The sequence below is a fragment of the Haliaeetus leucocephalus genome, unplaced genomic scaffold, assembly GCF_000737465.1.
Source record: "Haliaeetus leucocephalus isolate CR32 unplaced genomic scaffold, Haliaeetus_leucocephalus-4.0 Scaffold229, whole genome shotgun sequence".
In the NCBI taxonomy this organism is placed as follows: Eukaryota; Metazoa; Chordata; class Aves; order Accipitriformes; family Accipitridae; genus Haliaeetus; species Haliaeetus leucocephalus.
In genome coordinates, this window is record NW_010972665.1 from 12,451,851 (window position 1) to 12,473,517 (window position 21,667).

At 43.0% G+C, this 21,667-nt stretch overlaps 1 protein-coding gene across 1 annotated transcript in view; it reads left to right on the top strand.

The window, feature by feature from the left end:
• ARID5B (AT rich interactive domain 5B (MRF1-like)) overlaps positions 1–21,048 on the top strand; it is a 107,825-nt gene extending 86,777 nt beyond the window's left edge. The window contains exons 6-8 of the mRNA XM_010567902.1: positions 1,655–1,752; positions 14,490–14,688; positions 18,640–21,048. Coding sequence (XP_010566204.1) covers positions 1,655–1,752; positions 14,490–14,688; positions 18,640–20,790 — 2,448 coding nt within the window. The 3' untranslated portion in view covers positions 20,791–21,048. The remainder of the gene's footprint in view (positions 1–1,654; positions 1,753–14,489; positions 14,689–18,639) is intronic.
• Positions 21,049–21,667: the final 619 nt, after the last annotated feature.

Sequence of the window (21,667 nt, forward strand, 5' to 3'; positions counted from 1 at the left end):
CTTTTTTGACCTTTCAGGTTGCAGAAGGAGCATCTGTTCATATTCTCAGGAGGTGATGTTCTTTATGGCTCATTAGGACTCCAGTTCTTCAAGCCCTTTAGTAATAATAATGGTTAGAAGTGTGGGTAGCCTGGGGAAGAGACAGCATAAGAACTTAAACAAAATAGACTTAAAAAGAACCTTATCCTCAGATGAGTGTTTGATTTGTATTTAAATAATCCATTTGTGCAGAATTTATCCTTGAATTGCAGTTTCTCTCTTGTGCCTGTGGTCCTTGGGTTGGTTACAGAAGACAGAAGATAAAATTACTGAATGCAGTCAGTCCATTTTGCTTTAAATAAGGTTTACAATAAAATACTCCTTTTTTTTTTTTTTTCAAGTATCTATAGGTGCAAACTATGTACAGGTGCTAATAGTGAGTTGGAGATAGTGGTGTTTTCTAAGGAGAACTGTACAAACAATAAACTTGAAGAAATTGTAACATTATCAGATAATAAGTCTGCAGCCATGCTTTTGGCTTTGGAGAATAATTTCTTTCTTTGGAGAATAAATTTCCTTTTATATTGAGCAAAAAAGAAACACCTCTTACCCTGTAATATTTAATGACGGTAGCTATCTCCTCTTGTTTAGATTAAAATTACAGGCCTCAGATTGCAAGTTGTAATATTTGTTTTCTTCTGATTGCTGCCTTTAGCTCCTCAGTAAACACCATTGACTGCTCTGTGGGTAACTCCGAAGAAGCCTCTGGGGCTGAATATATTAAAATCCACAGCATTCCACAGAAAATGACAAAATTCTCCCCAAATTGCCCCACAATTTTCCACTGGCCTTCTTTATGAGCTGCAGGCAAAAGAGGGTGATCTGTTGTGCTTGTCCTATTCCTGTTTTTCTTCCTGTTTTAAATATAGCAGAATATATAAAATAATGAAGTGGTATTCAGAAACAATTCTTTTGCCAGGTCTTCCATCTGTTATTCTGTATAATCCTAATTTCTGTACAAAAAACCAGAACCATGGTATGCAACTCAATATGTTACAAGATGTTTATTTTCATCAGCGTGGTCCAATAAAGCACATAGCTCAAATATTAACATTGGAGTATGTTAAGATTTCATTACTATTTGATCTATATATTTTACTGACATAAATGGATAAAAATAAACAGCTTGTAACATATAGAGTTACGGACTATGCTTTTGTGGATTTACAGAATTCTGTGGTGGATTTGGGTTTTGCAGCAGATTTATTTTCTCTAATTCAGTTAAAATAACTATGTAATCATTATTTGTGCTGAGTATGGTTTGAGCTTCATTTTCATAATTTACTGTGGGATTTGTCTGCATAACTTCTGATGGTTAATGACCCTATATTGATTGAGATTCTCTTCTGTGAGGCCGTGTTGCTTGTGACTTGATAATGAATCAGTTAGATCGCTCCATTTTAGAGAGAAAGAAAATAGACATAGTGTTAACTTACCGGGGAAAAAAAAAAAGACACCCAAAGCTCTGTGCACTCTATATATTCTGTAGGGGTTTTGATACTGCTTGTAGTATATGCTGTTCTGAAAGTGTCACACATGCATTTGTTGTTGTGAACTCAAATGCTGTCGAATCTGTAAAGATGCAAGATTAAATTTTCCATTGCCATTTTTACAGATAACAGCCCGTCGACAATGGAAACATATTTATGATGAATTAGGTGGTAACCCTGGAAGCACAAGTGCTGCTACATGTACTCGCAGACATTATGAAAGGTAAGATAACAAATCTGAAATGCTTGTTTAATAATGAAAAAATTAATTTGGAGAGCCTTCAAAGTGTTTTATAAAGAATTAGAGAAAGAGAGAGAGAGAGAGGCTTCTTAAAGATATAGTAAATATTCCCCCAGCGGTTTAGTCAGATAATCCATTGTAATTTAAACCAGAGTGTATGTCTCCAGTGACTAAATAAATAAAACAAGCATCTTATTTCTCTTTGGGTACATATCTTAATTTTTACAACAGCTTTCCAGTTAAAGAAGCTGAAAAACTGAGCAAAACATACTCAAGGAAAAATAAGAAATGACAGCTAATTGATGCAAACACTTGTCTTCTGTTGTTTTTTAGGAATACCAATTAAGCAAATTGTGGTTGTGATCAAAATAATGGGGTGGCCCACAATGCAGGGTGCTGTTAACGTTGTAGGTCATGCAGAGCGTTGCATTCCTCTTCTTCATTGCATTCCTTCCCTCCTCCCTGCCTGCAAGCTGCTGCCAAACACTCTTTCTCTGCAGCCATTGTTGCTGGTCAGAACTGTTGATTTCTTATTCTTCCCATGTAGATAATAACTTCCAGGGCTTGTGAAGCCAGCACGCATTGAATAAAATACTGGAGCTGGAATGTTGTTTTGGTTTGGTATGGGTTTTAGCAACAACTCTCTTTTTTTTTTTCTTTTTTTTTTTTTTTTTTTTTTTTTTTTTTTTCTTTTTTGTTTCCTTAGACAATCAAATGTTAATAAAAGCTCTGCAGTTTCAGGCTCAAATAAGGAAAGTCCAGTCTCTTGTTCCTGGGCATAAACAAGTTCCTTTGCTGGGGTCAGGAAGAGATTGTGCTTGCCTGTGCACAAGGCAGCGCAGCAGACCTGTGCTCAGTGGGCAGTTTTTCACCTTCTTTTAGTGCCTTACGTGTTGGCCACTCCAAGGGAGAGGCTGCCCTCCTCATGGAGGGGGAGGTCAATCACCCTCATTTACAGGAGATATCTCCAACGTAAGGACTTGGGTGCACAAAGAAGTTGCATGTAATGCCACTATAAATGTTACAGTTAGAAGCTTTCTGGAGATAGAGCCAAGCAGCAGAGCAAATTGAGTGAGTTGCTGTGCATGTCAGATGGGGCTTTTCCCTCTGTCCTGCTTTCAGCTGGGGTAGAGTTGATTGTCTTCCTAGTAGCTGGTACAGTGCTGTGTTTTGAGTTCAGTATGCGAAGAATGTTGATAACACTGATGTTTTCAGTTGTTGCTAAGTAATGTTTAGTCTCAAGTCAAGGATTTTTCAGCTTCTCATGCCCAGCCAGCGAGAAAGCTGGAGGGACACAAGAAGTTGGCACAGGACACAGCCAGGGCAGCTGACCCAAACTGGCTAAAGGGGTATTCCATACCATGTGATGTCATGCCCAGTATATAAACTGGGGGGAGTGGGGGCGGGGGGAATCACCGCTCGGGGACTAACTGGGTGTTGATCAGCGGGTGGTGAGCAATTGCACTGCGCATCATTTGTACATTCCTATCCTTTTATTATTACTGTTGTCATTTTATTAGTGTTATCCTTATCATTATTAGCTGCTTCTTTTCTCTTCTTTTAAACCGTTCTTATCTCAACCCACGAGTTTTACTTCTTTTCCTGATTTTCTCCCCCATCACACTGGTGGGGAGGAGGGTGAGCGTGGTGCTTAGTTGCTCCTGGGATTAAACTGTGACACCCTGCCTTTGCATTGCGGACAAATGTTATAGATTGTTTTAACAGACTCATCAGATTGTGGGTATTCAGCTCTTCCCTCCATCATTGCAGCCCCGAGAGTCTCGGGGCTTCCTCTTGCACCCAAGCCAGCTGATGGGTTTCACGCTGGCAGTCTGGATCTTCCCTTGCCAGATGGGCTTTGTAGGATGTTGTTTATTTGACAGAGGAGACCCAGGCACACGTAAGAGTTAGGTCTCTGTGGGTTTAGGTCACGCAGGGAGCAAGCATTGCTGGGCTGTGTTGAAATCCTAGAGTCACCAAGAGAGCGCATCTCTTGTAGTTGTGGAAAAATAAATGAGCCATTCACAAATACTCCGTGAACCCCTGTCTCTCTCTTCTGCTTTCATGCTAGTGGGGTTTTTTTTTTACATGCAAAACCCTTGAATTGCACTCCTGTTCAATGCATAGAGACTCGTCCGTGTGACTTCACTCAGCAGTTACTCAGGGGTATGCTACAAAGTGCCACAAAGTCCATTGTGCTCACTAGAAAACCTGAGCAGACTCATGATGCCTTCAAGATTGAAAAGCCTTTCCAGGCTACCCAAAAGCAGTTCTGCTTGCCTTGAGTGCCTTGAGCCAGTCTGAGGAAAGACTCTTTTGGTTTATGGTTAGATTGGTCTTAGCGCACCAAAGAGCTCAAATCTGAGTTCTTGGATGCCAGTCTGTTGTGTAGTTCTGGGTTAGGTCTGCTATGAGGCAGCGTGTATTTTCCAGGTCTCTAGCAGGCTGCCAAAAGACGGCATTTGGAGGAGAAGTCTTGTAGGATTTTTAGGTTAGCCCTGAGGTTGCCTAAAATACGCTTTACCCAATCTGGTCTGAAAAAACAAAACACGTACACAAAAAGCCTCAGTGACTGGTTCAATCTCTAGATTTCTAGTGTTAGACACTTTTTTTTCTACCACAGGAAAGCTGTATTAAGCCTCAGACTTGGAAAAAAGTAAATGAAATTGTCATGGTTTGTTTCAGCTGGTAATTCTAACTACAGCACCTGTAAATGTAATGCTCATTTATAGCCAAAGTGCTCAGATGACATTTAATCTAAAACTAGAACTGCAGTGCAGGAATACATGTTCGTGATTCAGGACACACATACATTTTCTAACTTGAAGGTGAGCTGTAAAGCTAAACTGGAAATTGAATTTAGCCGGGAAGTAAATGCTGAATAAACCTCATGATTTTTCCTTTCTGAATCCCACTGGCCTTTCCTTGCTTACCGGAGGCAGAACAGGCAGTTCCCTGACTTCACTGATCCTGCTGCTGTTTGTCTTAGCCTTGCCATTCATCTCTACAACTAGATCTCAAGGGCATCCATGTTGTGTTAACTAGCTTTCTTCCAAGATGACAGAGAAGCTACTAGCTGTTTACACTGGCTTTAACATATCGAGGCTGCTTAGGTGGCAGTGACCTTTCAGTGACATCATTAGGATGCTGAGGAGTGGAATGGCACATACGTCCCATTCAGGTACTGCATCCCACCTTCCTGCCCTTGCCAAGTTCCCCTCTGCAAGGTGGAGTTTCACGCACAACTTCAAAGGCAGGGAAAAAAAAAAAGACATGGAGGAGGCAGAATTGTGCCTCTGTCTAGCAAATCCCATGAAGAAATGTTGCTTTTCTCAAAAGGTGCTTATAACCTTTAAAAAGCCAGCATGTTGCTGCAGTCCCATGGTACCAAGGATGGCAAAAGCTGAAACAAAGCCAGATTTAAAGGCTGTGGGGAATGCTTTGCTCCCCTCTCCACACCACCCTGTTTGCATGAGGGTATGTCATGGTTGCTGCTGCAGTGCTGTAAGTAGGCAGAGTGCTTCGGTCGGTGCGGTGTTTGCTTTGTTTCCCTGGTAAAAGGGAAAGAAAGATTTTGTGTGCATTACCAACTGATTCATTTTTCATGTAGTACTGTCTGTGTTTCCAGTAACTGGTTTCATTTTAAAACAAGGCGAGGCTGCCAGTGTTTCAGTAAGTGTTATTTGTATATTAGTTAGACAACTTTTGTTTTATTAATGAGTATAATAATGAAAGTGCAGGTTGCTGAGTAGAAGCAATGGGTGTTTTTATTTAAAGCATAGCAGGCATCGTATAATGCCAATGAATGCGTTATTGTCACTGTAGGCATGGCTGGTCTGAACCTGCCTCTGATTGGGTTATTCCAAATAGGCCCAAGCAGTTCATAAAAATGTCTTTGTCAGCCTAGTTTTCCTTCCAAACCTATTCATCTCTGTCAGTTTTTAATATTAGTACCAGGCTCTTGGCTATAGTCCATTAGTACTGTACTTAATTGCTCATGTTACAGATGATTACCAATATAAAAAGCATTAGTGTTTTCCCATCGTGGGGCTGTTGCTCTGTGCATGACTCGGACTGTACAGAGCTTATGAGTTGTTGTTGTTTTGGTCATTACTTTCTTCATTTGCGCTCCTTTAATGCACTTACCTTGCATGATCACAGAAAGCTAGAGGCATGTGTGGTTGGTATTCGCTGATTCAGCCTGAACCTTTCCTGTGAAACTCTTGCAGCCCTTGTCAGTACCCTAGATCTCTCTCTCTTATCAAGAAACCCTCAGAAACGGCTACTTTTCTGCGAAACACTCTTCTCCATGCTGCGTTCCCCTAATAATGCAGATGTGGTTTTCACATGCTGGGTTTGAGGTTTCTTTCGCTTTTACACAGAACACATCATCGGCAGCTTTAATTTTCCAGCGTGAACGATAGGCTGTGTTTCTGCAGTGCTGATGACGTTTTTGTTAGGGATTTTTCATAAATATTACACCACCACTACCCCCAAAAAAAAAACCCCAAACCAAAAAACCCAACCTGCTATTTTGCAAGGTATGTAAAGTTCACAATAAAATGCATTTAACAAAACAAAAATATGAGCAATTGCCTGTTGGGGCATTTTTCTGCCTCCAAGTCTGGCTGTGATTCATCTTGGCTTCCTCCGAAGCAAGCTTTGTGCACGAGCTATGCACAAACACGCACGGGCCGGGGAATTGTGGTGTGCAACAGCACGCAGTAACACTCCTCAGCTGCGTTGGTGGACAGACATGTTGGTGTTCAAAGGTGTCGTGGCAGGCAGCTGGACGGTCCCATACTGCAGTAGCCCTCCTGGCCTCTTTGGGTGCTGCAGGGAGCCTGGTTCCCTTGGGGTCTCCAGCAGGGATGGACCCAGAGCATCCCACAGGCCACGTCCTGGTCTTCAGCAGTGTGTCTCATATCCTGGCCCTTGCGCGTCACTAGCACCTTGAAAACCAGACTGTCCAGGTCAAACCCAGCTGGAGAGGGGTTTATTGGGCTTCATGCTCTCATCAAATTCGGGCGGCTGAGTGGGAGAGTGTTCTGCAGAGCCACAACCACCCGGGACTTGATGAGGAGCAGATAGGTGAGATGGGTCCCCAGAGTGGGTCGTGGTTCTTCACAATCTGGCAGGGTGACTGTGCCCGCACTTTGGACACAGACCTGCAGACGGTTTTGTTGTGGCTCTGAGTGTGGCCCCTGGGCACTTACAGAGCACCCTGCACGTCTGTCCCTTACCAGGGGACTGAACCCCAGGAAATAGAGTGTCTTGTACAGTTCAGAGCCCATTCTGCCATTTTTCTGCCTAAATCGCTGACATAAATATTATATATTATCAGAAACACAAGGCGGGTCAAAGTAAGTCCCTTACATGGTTTCCCTTTAACAGCCGTAAAGTCTCTCTACCCTAAGGATATTGTGCAGTAATTCAATATGCAAGAGAGCCCCGCATTCCATGCAAATGCTGTTTGGTTTTGTTAAAGCATTTGGATAACTTTGGTAGTGTGTAAGCATTTCAGTGGAGTTTTGTAGGAAATAGCAGCCAATCTTTTAGAGGGAACAAAAAATAGGAGGCTGGTATAGCATCTACATGAAAATGCTTACGGTTATCTTTTAATACACATTGTAATTATTGGAAGGTTTTGATTTACACTGTTAAGTGTGAAAACATCCCCAGGCAAAAATTAATCAAATGTTATGTCATGCTGTAAACTACAGCTAGCTCTTTGTTTGACCCAAAAATCTTGCCAGGCAGCAGTTTTTTCTTGTTGTACTAACTTCGTTGTTTTATTTTTGTCTTCACCCCACTTTCCTGCCCCCCTCCCACTTCAGCTAGTACCAGACTCCCGGAAAACTTCGCAAGTTGCAAATTGTCTCAATAGTTTTCCATCAAACACGAATTTAAGCCTGAAGATAGATGAGGTGTCTCACTTCTCTCTTTCTTTTCCTGGGTTTTTGGTTTGGTTTTTTTTCTTTTTGATAAATAACAAGAGGTTTCTACTTATGATTTTCTGCCCTCGGGGCTTTATCATTAAGATTAAATAACTGTACTCTCAAGCATACCACTGAACAAACATCTTTTCAATTATGTGAGTAACAGATGCTTTAACAAAGGAACTATTGAAAATTCAGAAAGCTTCCCCCCCCCTCCCCAAAATTTAAAAAGTATCAGATGACAGAGGAATGTAATTGTTTACCATTAAAACAGATCCTTAGCTGTCCATTCAAAACATCTGAGAACACACAGCTTTTTCAGAATTTCTGGGGTTTCAGCCTTGGAGACTTACTGGCCAGCACTAGAGTCAGCAGGAGTCCCTGGGTGCAAGAGTGCTGGACAGTTGATCACTGCCTTCCAGTGCGTGGAAACAGATGATCTCTCTCCTTGCAGGGAATTGTTTTCCCAGCCACATCCTTCTTTCCACCCAGGAGTTTTCCCAGCAGAATTGGGGGATGCCGTGTGCTACCCAGTGCTCCCAGGTGGGTTGTCACCAGGGATGGCGAGTAAGATCTTTCCCTTCAGATTCTCCAGGTCTGCTGGGAATCTCCACTTTGTACTTTAGTGCAGGACTTTACTAACATGGCAGGGCTTGCCCCTAGCCTGTTCAACTTTGTGCAAGGGAGATGGGGCTGAAATCTCCTGGGGAGGGTCGGCAGGATTTTGGAGTCCCTCCAGGAGACCTGCACCCCACAGGCAGTGCAAAATGGCATCTGTAAGCTTGTCCTGAGCCTAGGGACCAAGCACTGCAGGGTCTGTATGGACCTATGGAATAAAATGCACGTCTGCCTTTAGATGCAGAAATGGTGACTGTGGACAAAACAGAGGCTTGTAGCAGTTTTGGTAGAGTGACCTGGGGAAGCTGCTCTGTCCCCATCACCCTTCCTTTGAATCTTTTCCAATCTGTACCAAAGGCAAAAGAGTGGGGTTGTTCATCTCCCCCTGCTGAGCCATAGGATCGAGAGTGCCTGAGCTTCCCTCGCCTGGCTGTGCAGCTAAATCAACAGCTGTGTTTGTAATGTCACTAATTTCCAGTTTACTTAAAACAAAGTGTCTTTGAATTCTCTTACAGCAGCGCAGTTCCCACCTTTCAGCAGTGAGCCATTCTCATTACCCACCAGCACTCCCAGTGGGCTGTGAGGAAAGTTGTTGACGAAAGGATGAAAGAGCCATTTCTTTAAGGAAGGAAAGTTCTTTAGGAAGAAAATTGTACTCAAACATATTTTGTCTTTGCTGATAAAATACATGCCAGTTTTGTACTTCAGACAAATGCAAATAAACCTATTGCTATTGTGTTCTGCATAAAAGGATGCGAGGCTTGGTTTCATAACCCCTGGATTGTACAATGCGGTCCGGGGAAATCAGGCTTGAGGAACACACTGCTTGATTTCCTCCATGTATTTTATATTCCCATTTTGGAAAACAGGCTGAGACCTTAGAGTTTGGGTTATTCCTCTCCTCTCTTCTCTGGTGGGAATTTGTCACTGGTGCCCAGGAGACCTGCCTCCTGCTCCTAGCCATCCCCACCAGCTGATTGCTGTTGAAGGGGGCTTGTTTCCCGTGCTTACACTGCAAGTAATGCTCCAAGATTTATCCCTTTTGAAGAGCATCAGGGTAAAAAAGACCAGACTTCTCTTGGGATCAGAGCTCAGGCATTCCTGCTGGTCCCTTAAAACAACTGAATGTTTTGCCACTGAGTTTCTAGGGAACAAGAGTCAGGTTTCTCTCACTGAGGTTATCAATAGGGGCTCCTTAGCGTTACGGGGCCTGTTGCTGGAGCTGCCCCGAGCCGTCCCGGCTCAGCAGCCGCTCATCCCAGCCCTGCACTCAGACCATCGGGCTTCAGGGCATGCAAGTGGCTCTGCCCAGCTGCTGTGAGGACCTACTGAACCAGATGGTTGCCCTATTGAAGCAGGTGGACTGGCCGTTTATTCCCCACCTCCAGCAGTGCCTTCAGAGGAAGGAGCAACAGCCACCATGGCATAATGTGCCCAAGAGGGAAGTGTTTTCCAAACTCCTACCAATAAAGAGATTTATTGTCTGTCCCTTTTCACTGTTTTTGAAACTCTAAGAGCTTAATGTTCTCATGATTTACATTAGCATCTAATCGTTGAGTAATCTCACTAATCCCTTGGCCCCGAGATATCCAATGTCAGTGAGTTCCCCGGGTTAACCAGTTGCTATCTTCGTTTGGTGGAGCAGCTTTAAATCTTTCTTCATTCCTGTTGCAATCAACCTGCTTAACCTTCTGGCCAAGCATGGGAGTGGGGCAGCATCTCCCAAGGAACGGGCTTCAGTATTTTAAGTCCTTCCAAGGTTATTCTTGTGGCTGAGAGGCTCCACTGCACGCTGTTTCGTGTTGGGCTTGGAGCCCTTGAGAAAGCAAGATCGTGTCAGTGGGAGACGTGCTGGAATATTTTATTCTGCCAGAAAGAAAACAAAAATAAACACTGAAACAAGCGATATAAAAAATATTGTAGGGGTTGTGCTGAACTGTCTCCTTCCCTCGGTCACCCTGTGTGTCCTGGGCATATGGTTCCTCCCCAGCCCGAGAGCCCCATTATATGCATACACAGTGGGGAGAATTAGAGAGGAAACTGGCAGCCTTAACATTTAATTTCCTTCCTTTTTCTGGGCTGGTCAGATCCTTTGCATTATTGTAACTACTTTTTTTATCATGTCTATAAATAGATGTTCTCTCATGTGTCCCGTGAAGCAGAGTCAGGCCAAAAAAGTCATTCAGTCTCCATAATCAATACATGAAAATGTAGTGGTTACTGGCTCAGATGAGATCTTGTATTGTTAGTTCTGTAGCTGGGAAGAAAATGTTGACTAATAAAGATTAAGGGCTTTTTTTTCTTTTTATGAAATGCTAATGATGAAGACATGTTTGATATACTGTGAAATACGTTTCTCTAATGTGAAGTTTCTGCTTTTTGTTGGGAAAGAGATTCAGTCCCTGGAGGATTTTAGAATTTGTAAATATAAAATTATCTGCTTCAGTGTTTTTTAAAAAAAGGTTGGCAGAAAGCCAGATTACTTACATTACTGTAATAGATTTGCTGACCTCTGACATCTGCTGCAGAGAAGTACATTGAATTTTTCATAATATCAGATGATGCAGATCTAAAAAGTCAGTACACTCTGCACCATTATTTAATTCAGGACTTAGTAAAGCAAAATCTTTTTCTGAGTAGCAGTTTATACGTGATTAAACTTAATATTGCCGATTGTAATAAATCAGGATTAGTATAGTACTGATTTGTTAATCTAACTTGTATTGATTTTAAGTTGTCTTTATTTAAAAAAAAAAAAAAAACACAAAAAAAAAGACTGGCTTTTCACAGTGACTGAATTTAATAAGAAGCCCTGTGATAGCAAAGACTCCCCTACTGTTTCTGCTCTTGGCTGGAAAATGTTATTCTTGTATTATTCCAGGGAAAAAAAAAAACCTCATGCTGCTAAAAATCTGCTGCCTGTGGAAAGATTTTTTAATACACTAGTGCTTACATATTCTATTTATGTTAATTGACTTATAAATAATACATTTTATTAATCTTAATATTGGAATCTTGATCATGATAAAGACCCTTTTATTTGGTCTCCTCACAGGTTTTACAAGTAAATATTCTTTAGACCACAAAATATTCCCCCTCTTTTCCTTTTTTATGAATACTTTGATACTTCCCCCCCACCGTGAAATACAGCCACAGTTCAAAGCGACTGAAAACGTGGTTGTTTCCAAAGTGCGATACATTCGAGGTATCTGGCTCTGGTTTTTTGGACAATGTCTTTACCTCTCCTTGCACAAAGATTGATTAAATCTTACCTGCGCTGCAAATATTTGACCAAAAAAAAAAAAAAAAAAATCTCATGCTGGTTTCAGACATGTCACATTCTGCTAAACTATTTGGCTAACAGCAGATCGCATTCTTCCTGTGTTGGGCAATATTGACCTTAAATTGGCTAAGCCGCCTGCTTTCATGGCATGTGAGCCGGCTGCTTACATGTTCCGAGAGCTGTATTAGCTTTATTACTCCTGCGCTGTAAAAACTTCTAATAATCAAATGATAAGATCATATCCTGTGGGTAATTGTGTTGTACCGTGACAGGATAACTGAAAAAACATTCAGCGAAGATTGCAACTGACGGAAATCTCTACGTGGAGCGGCAATTGTTGGTGTTGCTCCACTCGGTGCTGCTCCCCAGGGTCTCGCAGCCCGCGTTCCTGCCCGGCTCCTCTCCAGCTGCCCCCCGCGGCCCGCGAAATCCACCGCGGCGGCGGCAGGGAACGGCAGCCCGCCGGCTCTCGTTTCGAGTGAGGAGGGGAAAATCCTAGAACAAGCCATCCTTGTGTTTTGATTCAGTTTTACCTTAGTCATGCCGCCTCCCCGATACATGAAACATTTAATTCCAGATTTCCTGCCGCTGGCTCCGGGCCTTTGACCGGCTATGTGAAATGTATTTTTACTGCTGTCGGCCTGCCAACTGCTGAGCTCAGTGAAAAATAACTAAAATGAAAACCTTGTACTCCCACATGAACCCTTAAGATCAGAAAAGGAAATTTAAGCCATGGTTACTAATTAGCGCCAAAGCTAATGAGTTCTGGTGAGGTGCAGGAGGAGGAGGAGGAGTTTGTGTCCCGCGTTACCCTACAAGGCTCGGCGGAGAGCACGCGAGCGGTGATTAATCGTGTCGGCCTGGGCCTTGCTCCCGTCCCGGCCGTAGCCACGGGGTTAATCACGCGGCATCTTTCATGGAAAGGCCCGCTCGTGGGCCGGGAATGTCTCTGTCTCCTGTGGGGCGCGGGATAGCATCTGAAATCTTTATGGATGGAATATGTAGATTTTTAATGGGCGACACATTCCCATGGAAACAAAACAAAGTCAAACACTCCCCTCGCAGTGCTAACAATTATTGTAATAAAATGTGCTTTTATTAAAAGCGATTTTAAATATTTAACACATGGCAGAGCGGCCGCGATGTTGCCCTGTGTGAAACCCAACCTTGCCTCCAGTGAAGTCCAAAGCGCTTTGTGCAGCGCGGGGAGGAATTCGGTGTTTTCACCAGTATTTGCGCTTTGCAAATGAAATGTAGCAGCCTCAAGTATGAACAAGATTATTTTTCTCTTATTCTGCTTAGTTATGCTTTTTATTATATAAACATTAACTGTAATATTACAGTGGGAAGCAGGTATTTGGCAACTACGTATTATTTTGCTAAGTTTGCATAGAGGGAGCAGTTTCCAGTTTTAGCAGCTGTAACATGTTTAAACTCAGTTTGTAATGGGATCTGAAGATGAATATTCCCTGTGGGCTCTGCTTAGCTTCATTACTGGAGCCCTGCCAAATTCAGGGCTAGAAAGTATTATTCACGCCTCTTTGCACATACCATGTCAGAGCATGCTCAGTTAATGAATTTTGTTTCTAATATAGCATAAATTAGGTTTATATTTTAACATAATTTATGTTGTATTTTATTAAAATGTAAAATATTATGATCACGAGCAATCTAATTTCTGCTCTCTTAAGCCCAAACTGTGTTTGAACATCTAAGTATGTAAATCAAAATTGCATGCTTAGAAACTGATTCTAGGATAACAAACGAATATCTGAACCAAAGAGGTTTCTGCCTTGGAGTCTCAGATTAAAGATAATTAAGGATTCCTGGTATTTGAACAGATTTATGTTGTTTATAAGCAAAGTACATTTTCTTCGTAGAGTCAGCTCATCTTTTTTTTTTTTGAACAAATTATGTTTGCTGTATTAAAGTTCATATTTTTAAAGTCTGAGTCTTGTATTAATCCCACAGTGAGTCATTAATCATACCAAATGCATTATAAAAACTTTAATCACTGAAGTTGAAACTGAGATTGTAATGCAATCCATCCCTTTTAATTATATCAGTTATTTTTCCTTTCAGATCAAGAATTGCAAAGGGAAAACAGATAGATTAAAATTCAGCGTGTTTGATGCTTTCGGGGGAGGCTATTTTTTGTTTGTGTTTCTTGCTTTTTTAAAGCGATTTCATGCACTTCGTGGAGGACAGTTCCACAGTGAAAAATTCCTTCGCTTTTAACTCTTTTCCTCTCTCCTCCTTCCTTAAAAAAGACTCAACTGGTGAAGGCAGGGAGCGTGGTGACCGTGTGGGTGCGTTGCAAGGGTGACGGTGGGCTGGTCCTGATTGCAGCATGCCGGGTGCTGTGCCCTCCGCTGCAGGTTTCCTGCAGCCCTGCCCTCTTGTCTTCTGCCGAGTTCCTGGCACTCGCCCTTGCTCTCTGGAACCGCCAGCCTGGAAATCGTGTAGCTGTTATCAAGTTGGCTGTGACTTTATAGGTGTTTTCCTGGGGTTTGCTGCATGCTTTTAAGGGTAGGGAGGGAAAATAAAAATACAAGGTGGATTTTTATTTTTTTTTAAATCAGTCCAAAACATAGTGGCTCACGTCCTCATTTGGTACAAACTGGTGGAGCCACACAAACCACTGCAGTGTTACTGACAACGGATCCACACCAACTCTAACTCCACTGAATTTATGCCACATGATAATCTTGCCAAATAAATTGATTTATCATACTTGGATTTATAGATGTAGAGTTTACACTGTTGCTTTTATGGCATGGAAAAAATGGATTTATTAAGTACACTGCTCATAGTAGATACATTTTGTTCTTTGCTAGAATGGCAAAACCTGATCAATTATTTGTTCCTTAATCCCCTAGATTAATCCTGCCATATGAAAGATTTATTAAAGGAGAGGAAGATAAGCCACTGCCTCCAGTGAAACCTCGAAAACAGGATAACAGTTCCCAGGAGGGTGAAGCAAAAACAAAAGTATCTGGAACAAAACGCATCAAAAATGAAAACCAAAAGAGCAAGAAGGAAAAAGATAATGCACAGAAACCCCAAGATGCATCTGAGGTTAGTTGCTTTCCTGCTTTTCAACTTTTCGATTGAAAATGTACAGCTTTAATCACGTGAAATCCAGTGACAAAATACATAATTTCAGCTGGAGAATTTCAACCAGTTGGCCTTTGAGTTTGCTCGGCAATGGAAATGCAGTTGTTGTGGTGCTGTCTGTGTTGGGATTTTGCTGGGCTACAAACGGCAACTGGTTAGCTCCGTATTGCGTAGCAGTGATGGCAGAAGACCAAGCACTGGATGTAACAAGTACCATTTCTGCTCATTGTATTATACAGTGGTCACCACTAAAAGATCAGCAGCTGCCAAAAGGAAACCACACAACTACCACAGTTATTTCCTAATCTAAGTATAGGGTGTGGGAACTTCTAATACTGTTGATAATGCTGTGGTAACTGTTGGACACAGCAGATTTTTATAATGGTAACCTCTAGACCAGCCCTTCTGTGCTCACAGATGTATGCACGTCTGTCAAGAAACATATCACTCCCCAGGATTTTTATCATGTTATACTAAATTTCTCTTTGGACTAAAAGGTCAGATTTTGAGGGAACCATCTTCCAAGCCCTAACTGAGACCAACTTCCCTCTCACTTGCCACAGACGGTTTTCAGCTGAGATAGGTTCCTATTCTGTCACCTGCTTCACATGGGCAGGCCCCAGTTTCCACATAGAGCCAGGTCACCTGCAGATATAGGACAGCCCTCATGGAATAGATTTTATGTTCACAGCCTGGGGTAAGATAGATCAGTAGAATTCATATTTGTCTGCAAATAAGGGTAAATTTCACGTGTTGCTAAATGATATAAAATCAATGGGGGTTTTGCTCCAGTGTTACTTAAGCACTTTCTTTTGCACATCCTGCCCACTTTCTCCTGTGCCCTGCTTGCACCCCGTGTGAACGAGGCGGTGAAGTTCCTCACACACAACCCCTACACAAGATGTTGCTTTTCCTGTCTGCCAGATCACAACAGCCTTCAAGGCGTTGCAGTGAAAGTAAGTATTTAAAGAATGTAGAAACACATGACGTGCCTGGCAGACTATGGCTGCTCCTTTGACTTCATTGCCGTCTGGCAGGTACATAAGTCCTGTTTCTAAACCAGTTTGGAAATTGGTATTGAGTCAGCAGCTACCAACAATCATCCTCCTCATTGTTTAAAAGAAAACAGTGCACTACCAGTAAACACGGATGCCTCTGAGACTTCGTGTACCTAGTTTTAAGAACAGAAAATTTTGATTTTCATGTCCCACTACCTCTTTAAGTTGTGCTTACAAGGACAATTTCATCTCCTGTCCAAACTGGAATTTGTGTTTTAAATTGCCTTGATCAACAGTACCTTTAATATCTAACGTAAGAGCACTCCACAGACAGGGGCGGGGTTCTCGTTTTCTCTCACACTGTAATTTTAAAGCAGGGAACCCCGTTGGGGGAAGACCCCTCCACTTCTGATGAAAAATACATAGAGAGGAGAGCGCACACAAACCTGCTTCAGTCACTGGAAGGTGGCAACACAAATTCCCCAAAGCAAGGAGATGCGAAGTGAAGGCTTGTGCTCCCTTCCCCTGTAATTCCTTCGTGCCTGGTTATTTATTGAAGGGTCTTGGATCAGCAAGATATGTTACACACTGTCCATACCGCCTCTGCTAAGCACAACATAACAAGTCAGCAACACAGCGTCAGCCTTAACTTTGAATTTCCTTGCTTTTGTTGTTCCCTATCTCAAACTTCCTGCTGCTTAAACTGCAGTTATTTTTGTGTGGTTTGCAGGAAGAGTTCTTAAACTGCGCTTATCGGAAATGTAGGGAGCCTAGACGAGACAATAAAAATGTACAATTACGGCAATTTCCTATTGTAAAATGGTACCTTTTATAGCAGAATTAATGTCTCCTCCCTGACTGGGGTAGGAGACATGTCCTGTCCCTGTTTAATCAGGGTGGGCAATTAAGGACCTCAGCCTTCCTTGCAAGTCACCGCATGGGTAGGTGATCACAAGAAGCCCAAGCAGCAAAGGAGCCTGCAGGGGTGGATGCTTACACCCAGGGTGGGCGCAGAGCTCTAGAGCTCATCTGTGCTCTGCCATAGGGAGGGCTCCGTCCCCTGGATGTGGCCCTTACAGGGCCAGCAGAAAGGAGATGTCCAGCTCCTTTGGGTGGAGCAAAATCCCAAGTCTGCTGGAGCCAGGCAGAAGGTTGCATGTCCCTCTCATCCCAGCCATCCCCCAGCTGTGGAGCCCTGTGCCGAGCTCCACATTTGGGTACGGTCCTCACCTAGGCACAGCAGTGGTGGTCAGGGAGCCTCTATAGCAACACACGTAGATGTGGAGGCATGGCCCCAACCAAGCCACCGCTTAAACCACTTCTGCGTGTGGCCTAGAAGCTGGCCGTAGCTGTGAGCTGTAGAAGCGCAATCAAGTTACAAATGTGTGGTCCTCTCAATTGCATGTTCAACTCATACACCGTAAGAAGTATGCAGGGAGAGAATATAACTTTAATTTATTAGGCCTGCATTTGCTTTTGTGCTCTTCGCTGTTTTCCTGCTGTCACGATGACATTGTCAATGTAACAAGATACCAGACAAAATGCTGTTAGCCTTAGACTGCACATTTCCTCACAATAGCTGAAACTTCAATCAAAATGTTGCTTAACAGAAACAAAGAGCAGAATGTACAGCTATTAAATATGATTTCTCTTTTTTTTTTCCTCCTCCTTGCTTTGCTCATCTGTCTGGTATTTTCCTGTAATTTTATAAGCTCAAGAGACGAGCGATGGTGCTTTGTAAAGGACCTAACGATGGTATTTGGCTACAAAAGGCAGCTATGAGTTTAAAAAGAAGAAGTTAGGATGACTAACAGACACTGTAACTAATAGGCCAACCGAACAGAGAGGAATATTTAAAAGCAGCTGTGAAGAAATAAATCTCTGAGAGGGTTAGATTCGTTAGGACCTTCTCCAATCTGCCGCTCCTATGACAGACCATAAAGCAGCATTTAGATAATAACTTTCTCGATGCGTCTTATCTTTACAACGAAGAAAGAAAGAAAACAATAATAATAAAGGACTCACACAATGCTGCTGTTTTATGACTGTCTTCTACCACAACATGTCAGAGGAGAGTGACAGCAGTTTTGAAAGGGGCTGTCAGTCAGCTGGATCGCAGATGGGACGCTCTGGTGACCTCTGCGGGTCACAGTTCAGCCAGCTACATAATGGGATGAATAGTGTGAATTGTGCACACAAGCTTTATTAATGGGGGAGCAGAAAGAGCTGCGGTCCCATTGACGATAACGTATAAAAGCCATGTTTGTAATAGCAGGCACACACACTTACTGAATGTTGACAACTTCATTTTAATCCGTTAATAAAAAAATGTGTGTCCTACTTAAGCTGTGGCAGTGATTTGCTGCCTACAATAGGGATTCCTAGTATGCCATTTCTATCGTTTTCACACTTTAATGCAGAACTGGGTGTGAATGATCTTCTCCGTGATCACTGAATTTTAAGATAGCTATACTGGAGAGACTTTATGTAAGAAAAAACATGGGAATTGTGTCATTTTCGTAGGTGAAGTTGTCTAGCAGGAGAAACTTCTATAGCCTTATTGTTCGTGGTATGAAATCTGCTCTCCTGCATTTGCTTAATTAATTTTAAAAGAGTATAACCTCAGCATTTAGCTATCTGGTCAAGCCACTGGTGCCTCTCGTCAGGTTACAAATATCTGCTGTTTTGAAAGGCCTTATTTTGACCCTGGCAGGGATGGTGTATCTCTTAATATTTCCAGGAGGTACGTCTCTTTGTTTGAGTCCGATACCTGGTGTTAGAGCCTTCACATTCCAGCGAGGTGATTGACAAGTACTTCTCTAAAAGTAGCCAACGGTGTACTGTGTATAATCTTATGAACAGTATGCCAAAACGTACTGCATTCTTATTACTGTCTGTTGAATCGTTTTATTAGGTTTCATCAGAACAAGAGAAGGATCAAGAATCAGCAGACCAGAAAAATTTCCCTGAACATCCTACAGTGGGAGAGATGAAACAACCCGTGCAAGGCCCTCCATCTCTTTTACCAGAGACAGCTCAGCCACTGCCTCTGGAAAAGACAGACCTGACAGAAAACAGCACGAACAGTGAGAAAGCCAAGGAGGAGGTTCAGCACTCGTCCTCTTTCTCAAGTATATCTGTGCCCCCAGAAGAAGACACCGTGCTGGATGCCACCATCACGAAACGATTACACCCGACAACAGATGCCCTAGAAGATGCGAAGCCTGAACAAAGACTACACAAAGCTTTTACTGACAGCTTAGAAAGCGAACCTCCAGAAATGTCCTTCACGGCTTTCCCAGTCCAGCTGCCCACTCAGAGCGACACGGAAGATGACAAATTGCCAGAGATGGCTGATTACATCGCGAACTGCACAGTGAAAGTGGACCAGCTAGGAAACGAAGATATCCACAACGCACTAAAGCAAACGCCCAAAGTACTGGTGGTCCAGAACTTTGACATGTTCAAGGAAAAGGAGCTGCCCGGGTCCATGAACGATGACTCCACTTTCGGTTACACACCGCTGCTCTACTCCAAGGGCAATCCAGGTATCATGTCACCCCTGGCAAAGAAGAAGCTGCTGTCGCAGGTCAGTGGGGCAGCCCTGTCATGTAGCTATCCTTATGGTTCTCCTCCACCTTTGATCAGCAAAAAGAAACTGAATGGCAGAGATGAACTGTCCTCAAGCATATCACAAGGTCCCCACGCCCCTAATTCTGATCCTGTAGCAATTAATAGGCCCTCAGTCATACAACACGTACAGAGTTTTAAAACCAAGGAAGAAAGGAAATCGATTAATGACATTTTTAAACATGACATGCTAAGTAAACCGGATCCTCAGCGCTGTGATTTTTCAAAACATCACCTCAGTTCTCTTGCCGAGTCATATGTACCGAAGACGGATATCCAGGACTGCAAAGATAAAATGAGTGAGAAAAGGGCACTGCAGCACTCCCATGTGCCCACTTTCTTGGCAGATTTTTATTCATCACCTCATCTGCACAGCCTTTATAGACACACAGAACACCACCTTAATAATGAACAGACATCAAAGTACCTCCCCCGGGACATGTTCAGAGAGTCTGAAAATATTTCTACTTTTACTCAACACAAACACCAAGAAAAACTAAATTTAAATTATCGCCCATCTTTGCATCAGCAAGAGAAAAAGGCAGCAGTGGAGGCCTCTTCAGATGATCAGCCAACAGATTTGAGTCTTCCAAAGAGCATACACAAACAGACTGCAAAGGCTCCGGGCTCCAGCCTCCCTCATTCATGCATGGCGCAGCAAGAAGGCAAAGGTATCTCCCCATTCCAGGCTGCGAGCAGCCAGGCGGTGAGCCTAGATTGTAACCCCAAAGCTTGCCGCGTGTCCCCCATGGCCATGACAGCCCCTAAAAAACACAGCGAGTTGCTCCACAGGTCTGGGAAGCAGCAGGCCCAGAGGCTGGAGAATCTGAGGAAGATGGAGGGGATGGTGCATCCTATCATCAGCCGCAGAACGAGCCCCCAAAACGTGGGGGCTGCCCGGCCTTTGAAACGGAGCCTGGAGGATTTGGACAAAGTCATTTCTGAAAAAAAAATCCGAGCTGTCTCTCCTCTGCACTTACCAAAGGACACCCTGGCAAAAGACAAGGTTCCCGACCCAGAGGGGGAAGGCAGCAAGCCGGTGCATGGCCTCCATTCTGGCAGCATGCTGGAAAGCCACAAATTTCCCCTTTCAGCCCCCATCTTCCCAGGCTTGTATCCGGGAAGCCTGTGCACGGGGCTGAACAATCGTCTCCCACCCGGGTATTCTCATCCCCTGCAGTACTTGAAAAATCAGACCGTGCTCTCCCCACTAATGCAGCCTTTGGCTCTTCACTCCTTCATGGTGCAGAGACAATTCCTCACGTCCCCTGCAAACTCTCAGCAACTGTACAGACACTTAGCTGCAGCAACACCTGTAGGAAGTTCCTACGGTGACCTTTTGCATAACAGCATTTATCCTTTAGCTGCTATAAACCCTCAAGCTGCATTCCCACCTTCCCAGCTATCCTCTGTACATCCCAGCACAAAACTGTAAGCCCCCTCACTCACAAAAAAGGTCTGAGGAGAAAAGTTGTTAGCAACATTCCTCCCCCTGTGACGACGTCTCGCAGATTTAGTGATCTGCATTTTTGTCAACCAGGATGCAGTCGTATCACGCCTAGAGGACCGCTTCAGAGTTTGACGGAGACAGGACTGCTTCTTTAATTCTGGCTCCCACATCAGCCCCCTCACCCCTTATCCCTGTCCCCACGAAAAAAGAAAACCAAAAAAAAAAAAAAAAGAACAAAAACAAAAAAAAAAAGGAAGAAAAAAATCATTGGATTTTGCATATGTGTTTTCTGAAAGGACTTGTATATGGTAAGAGCAAATGTTCAAAGGGAGCCGTGGAAATGCAGGCCCAGTCCTGAGCTCACTGAAATCGCAGGTGAGGGCTGCGTTTGCCTTTCACTGAGCCGAGGACCAGAGGCCATGCGTGGTTGCAAATGAGTCAAGGACTCGAGATGAACCTGGAAAGGAGAAGCGGGCCGAGAATCCATACAATCAGTGGATGTGCTTTTTTGGGTAACTTTTCCTGACTTTTAATTCAATCAATGCAATGTATAGTAAAACGGCAATAGATTTTCATTTTAACACTATTAGAACAGAAGGGTAAACACTGTTTAATTTGACTGTACATATCCACTTCGTAAACTACCAGTGTCACATTTGGTCACAATAATTTATATAGTTTTGTTTGTCCAGTATATTCTGTGCTCTTTATGTTTGGTTTTTTGTTTTGGGTTTCTTTTTTTTTTTAAATTAAACAGTATCATTTTATCTGCAACTTTTTTTAAAGGCTGTGGCTGTCCTAATTTTTTTTTTAATGTGTTTGTAATTTTTCCATTTTCTTTATACTTATGAGCAGCGTTTTT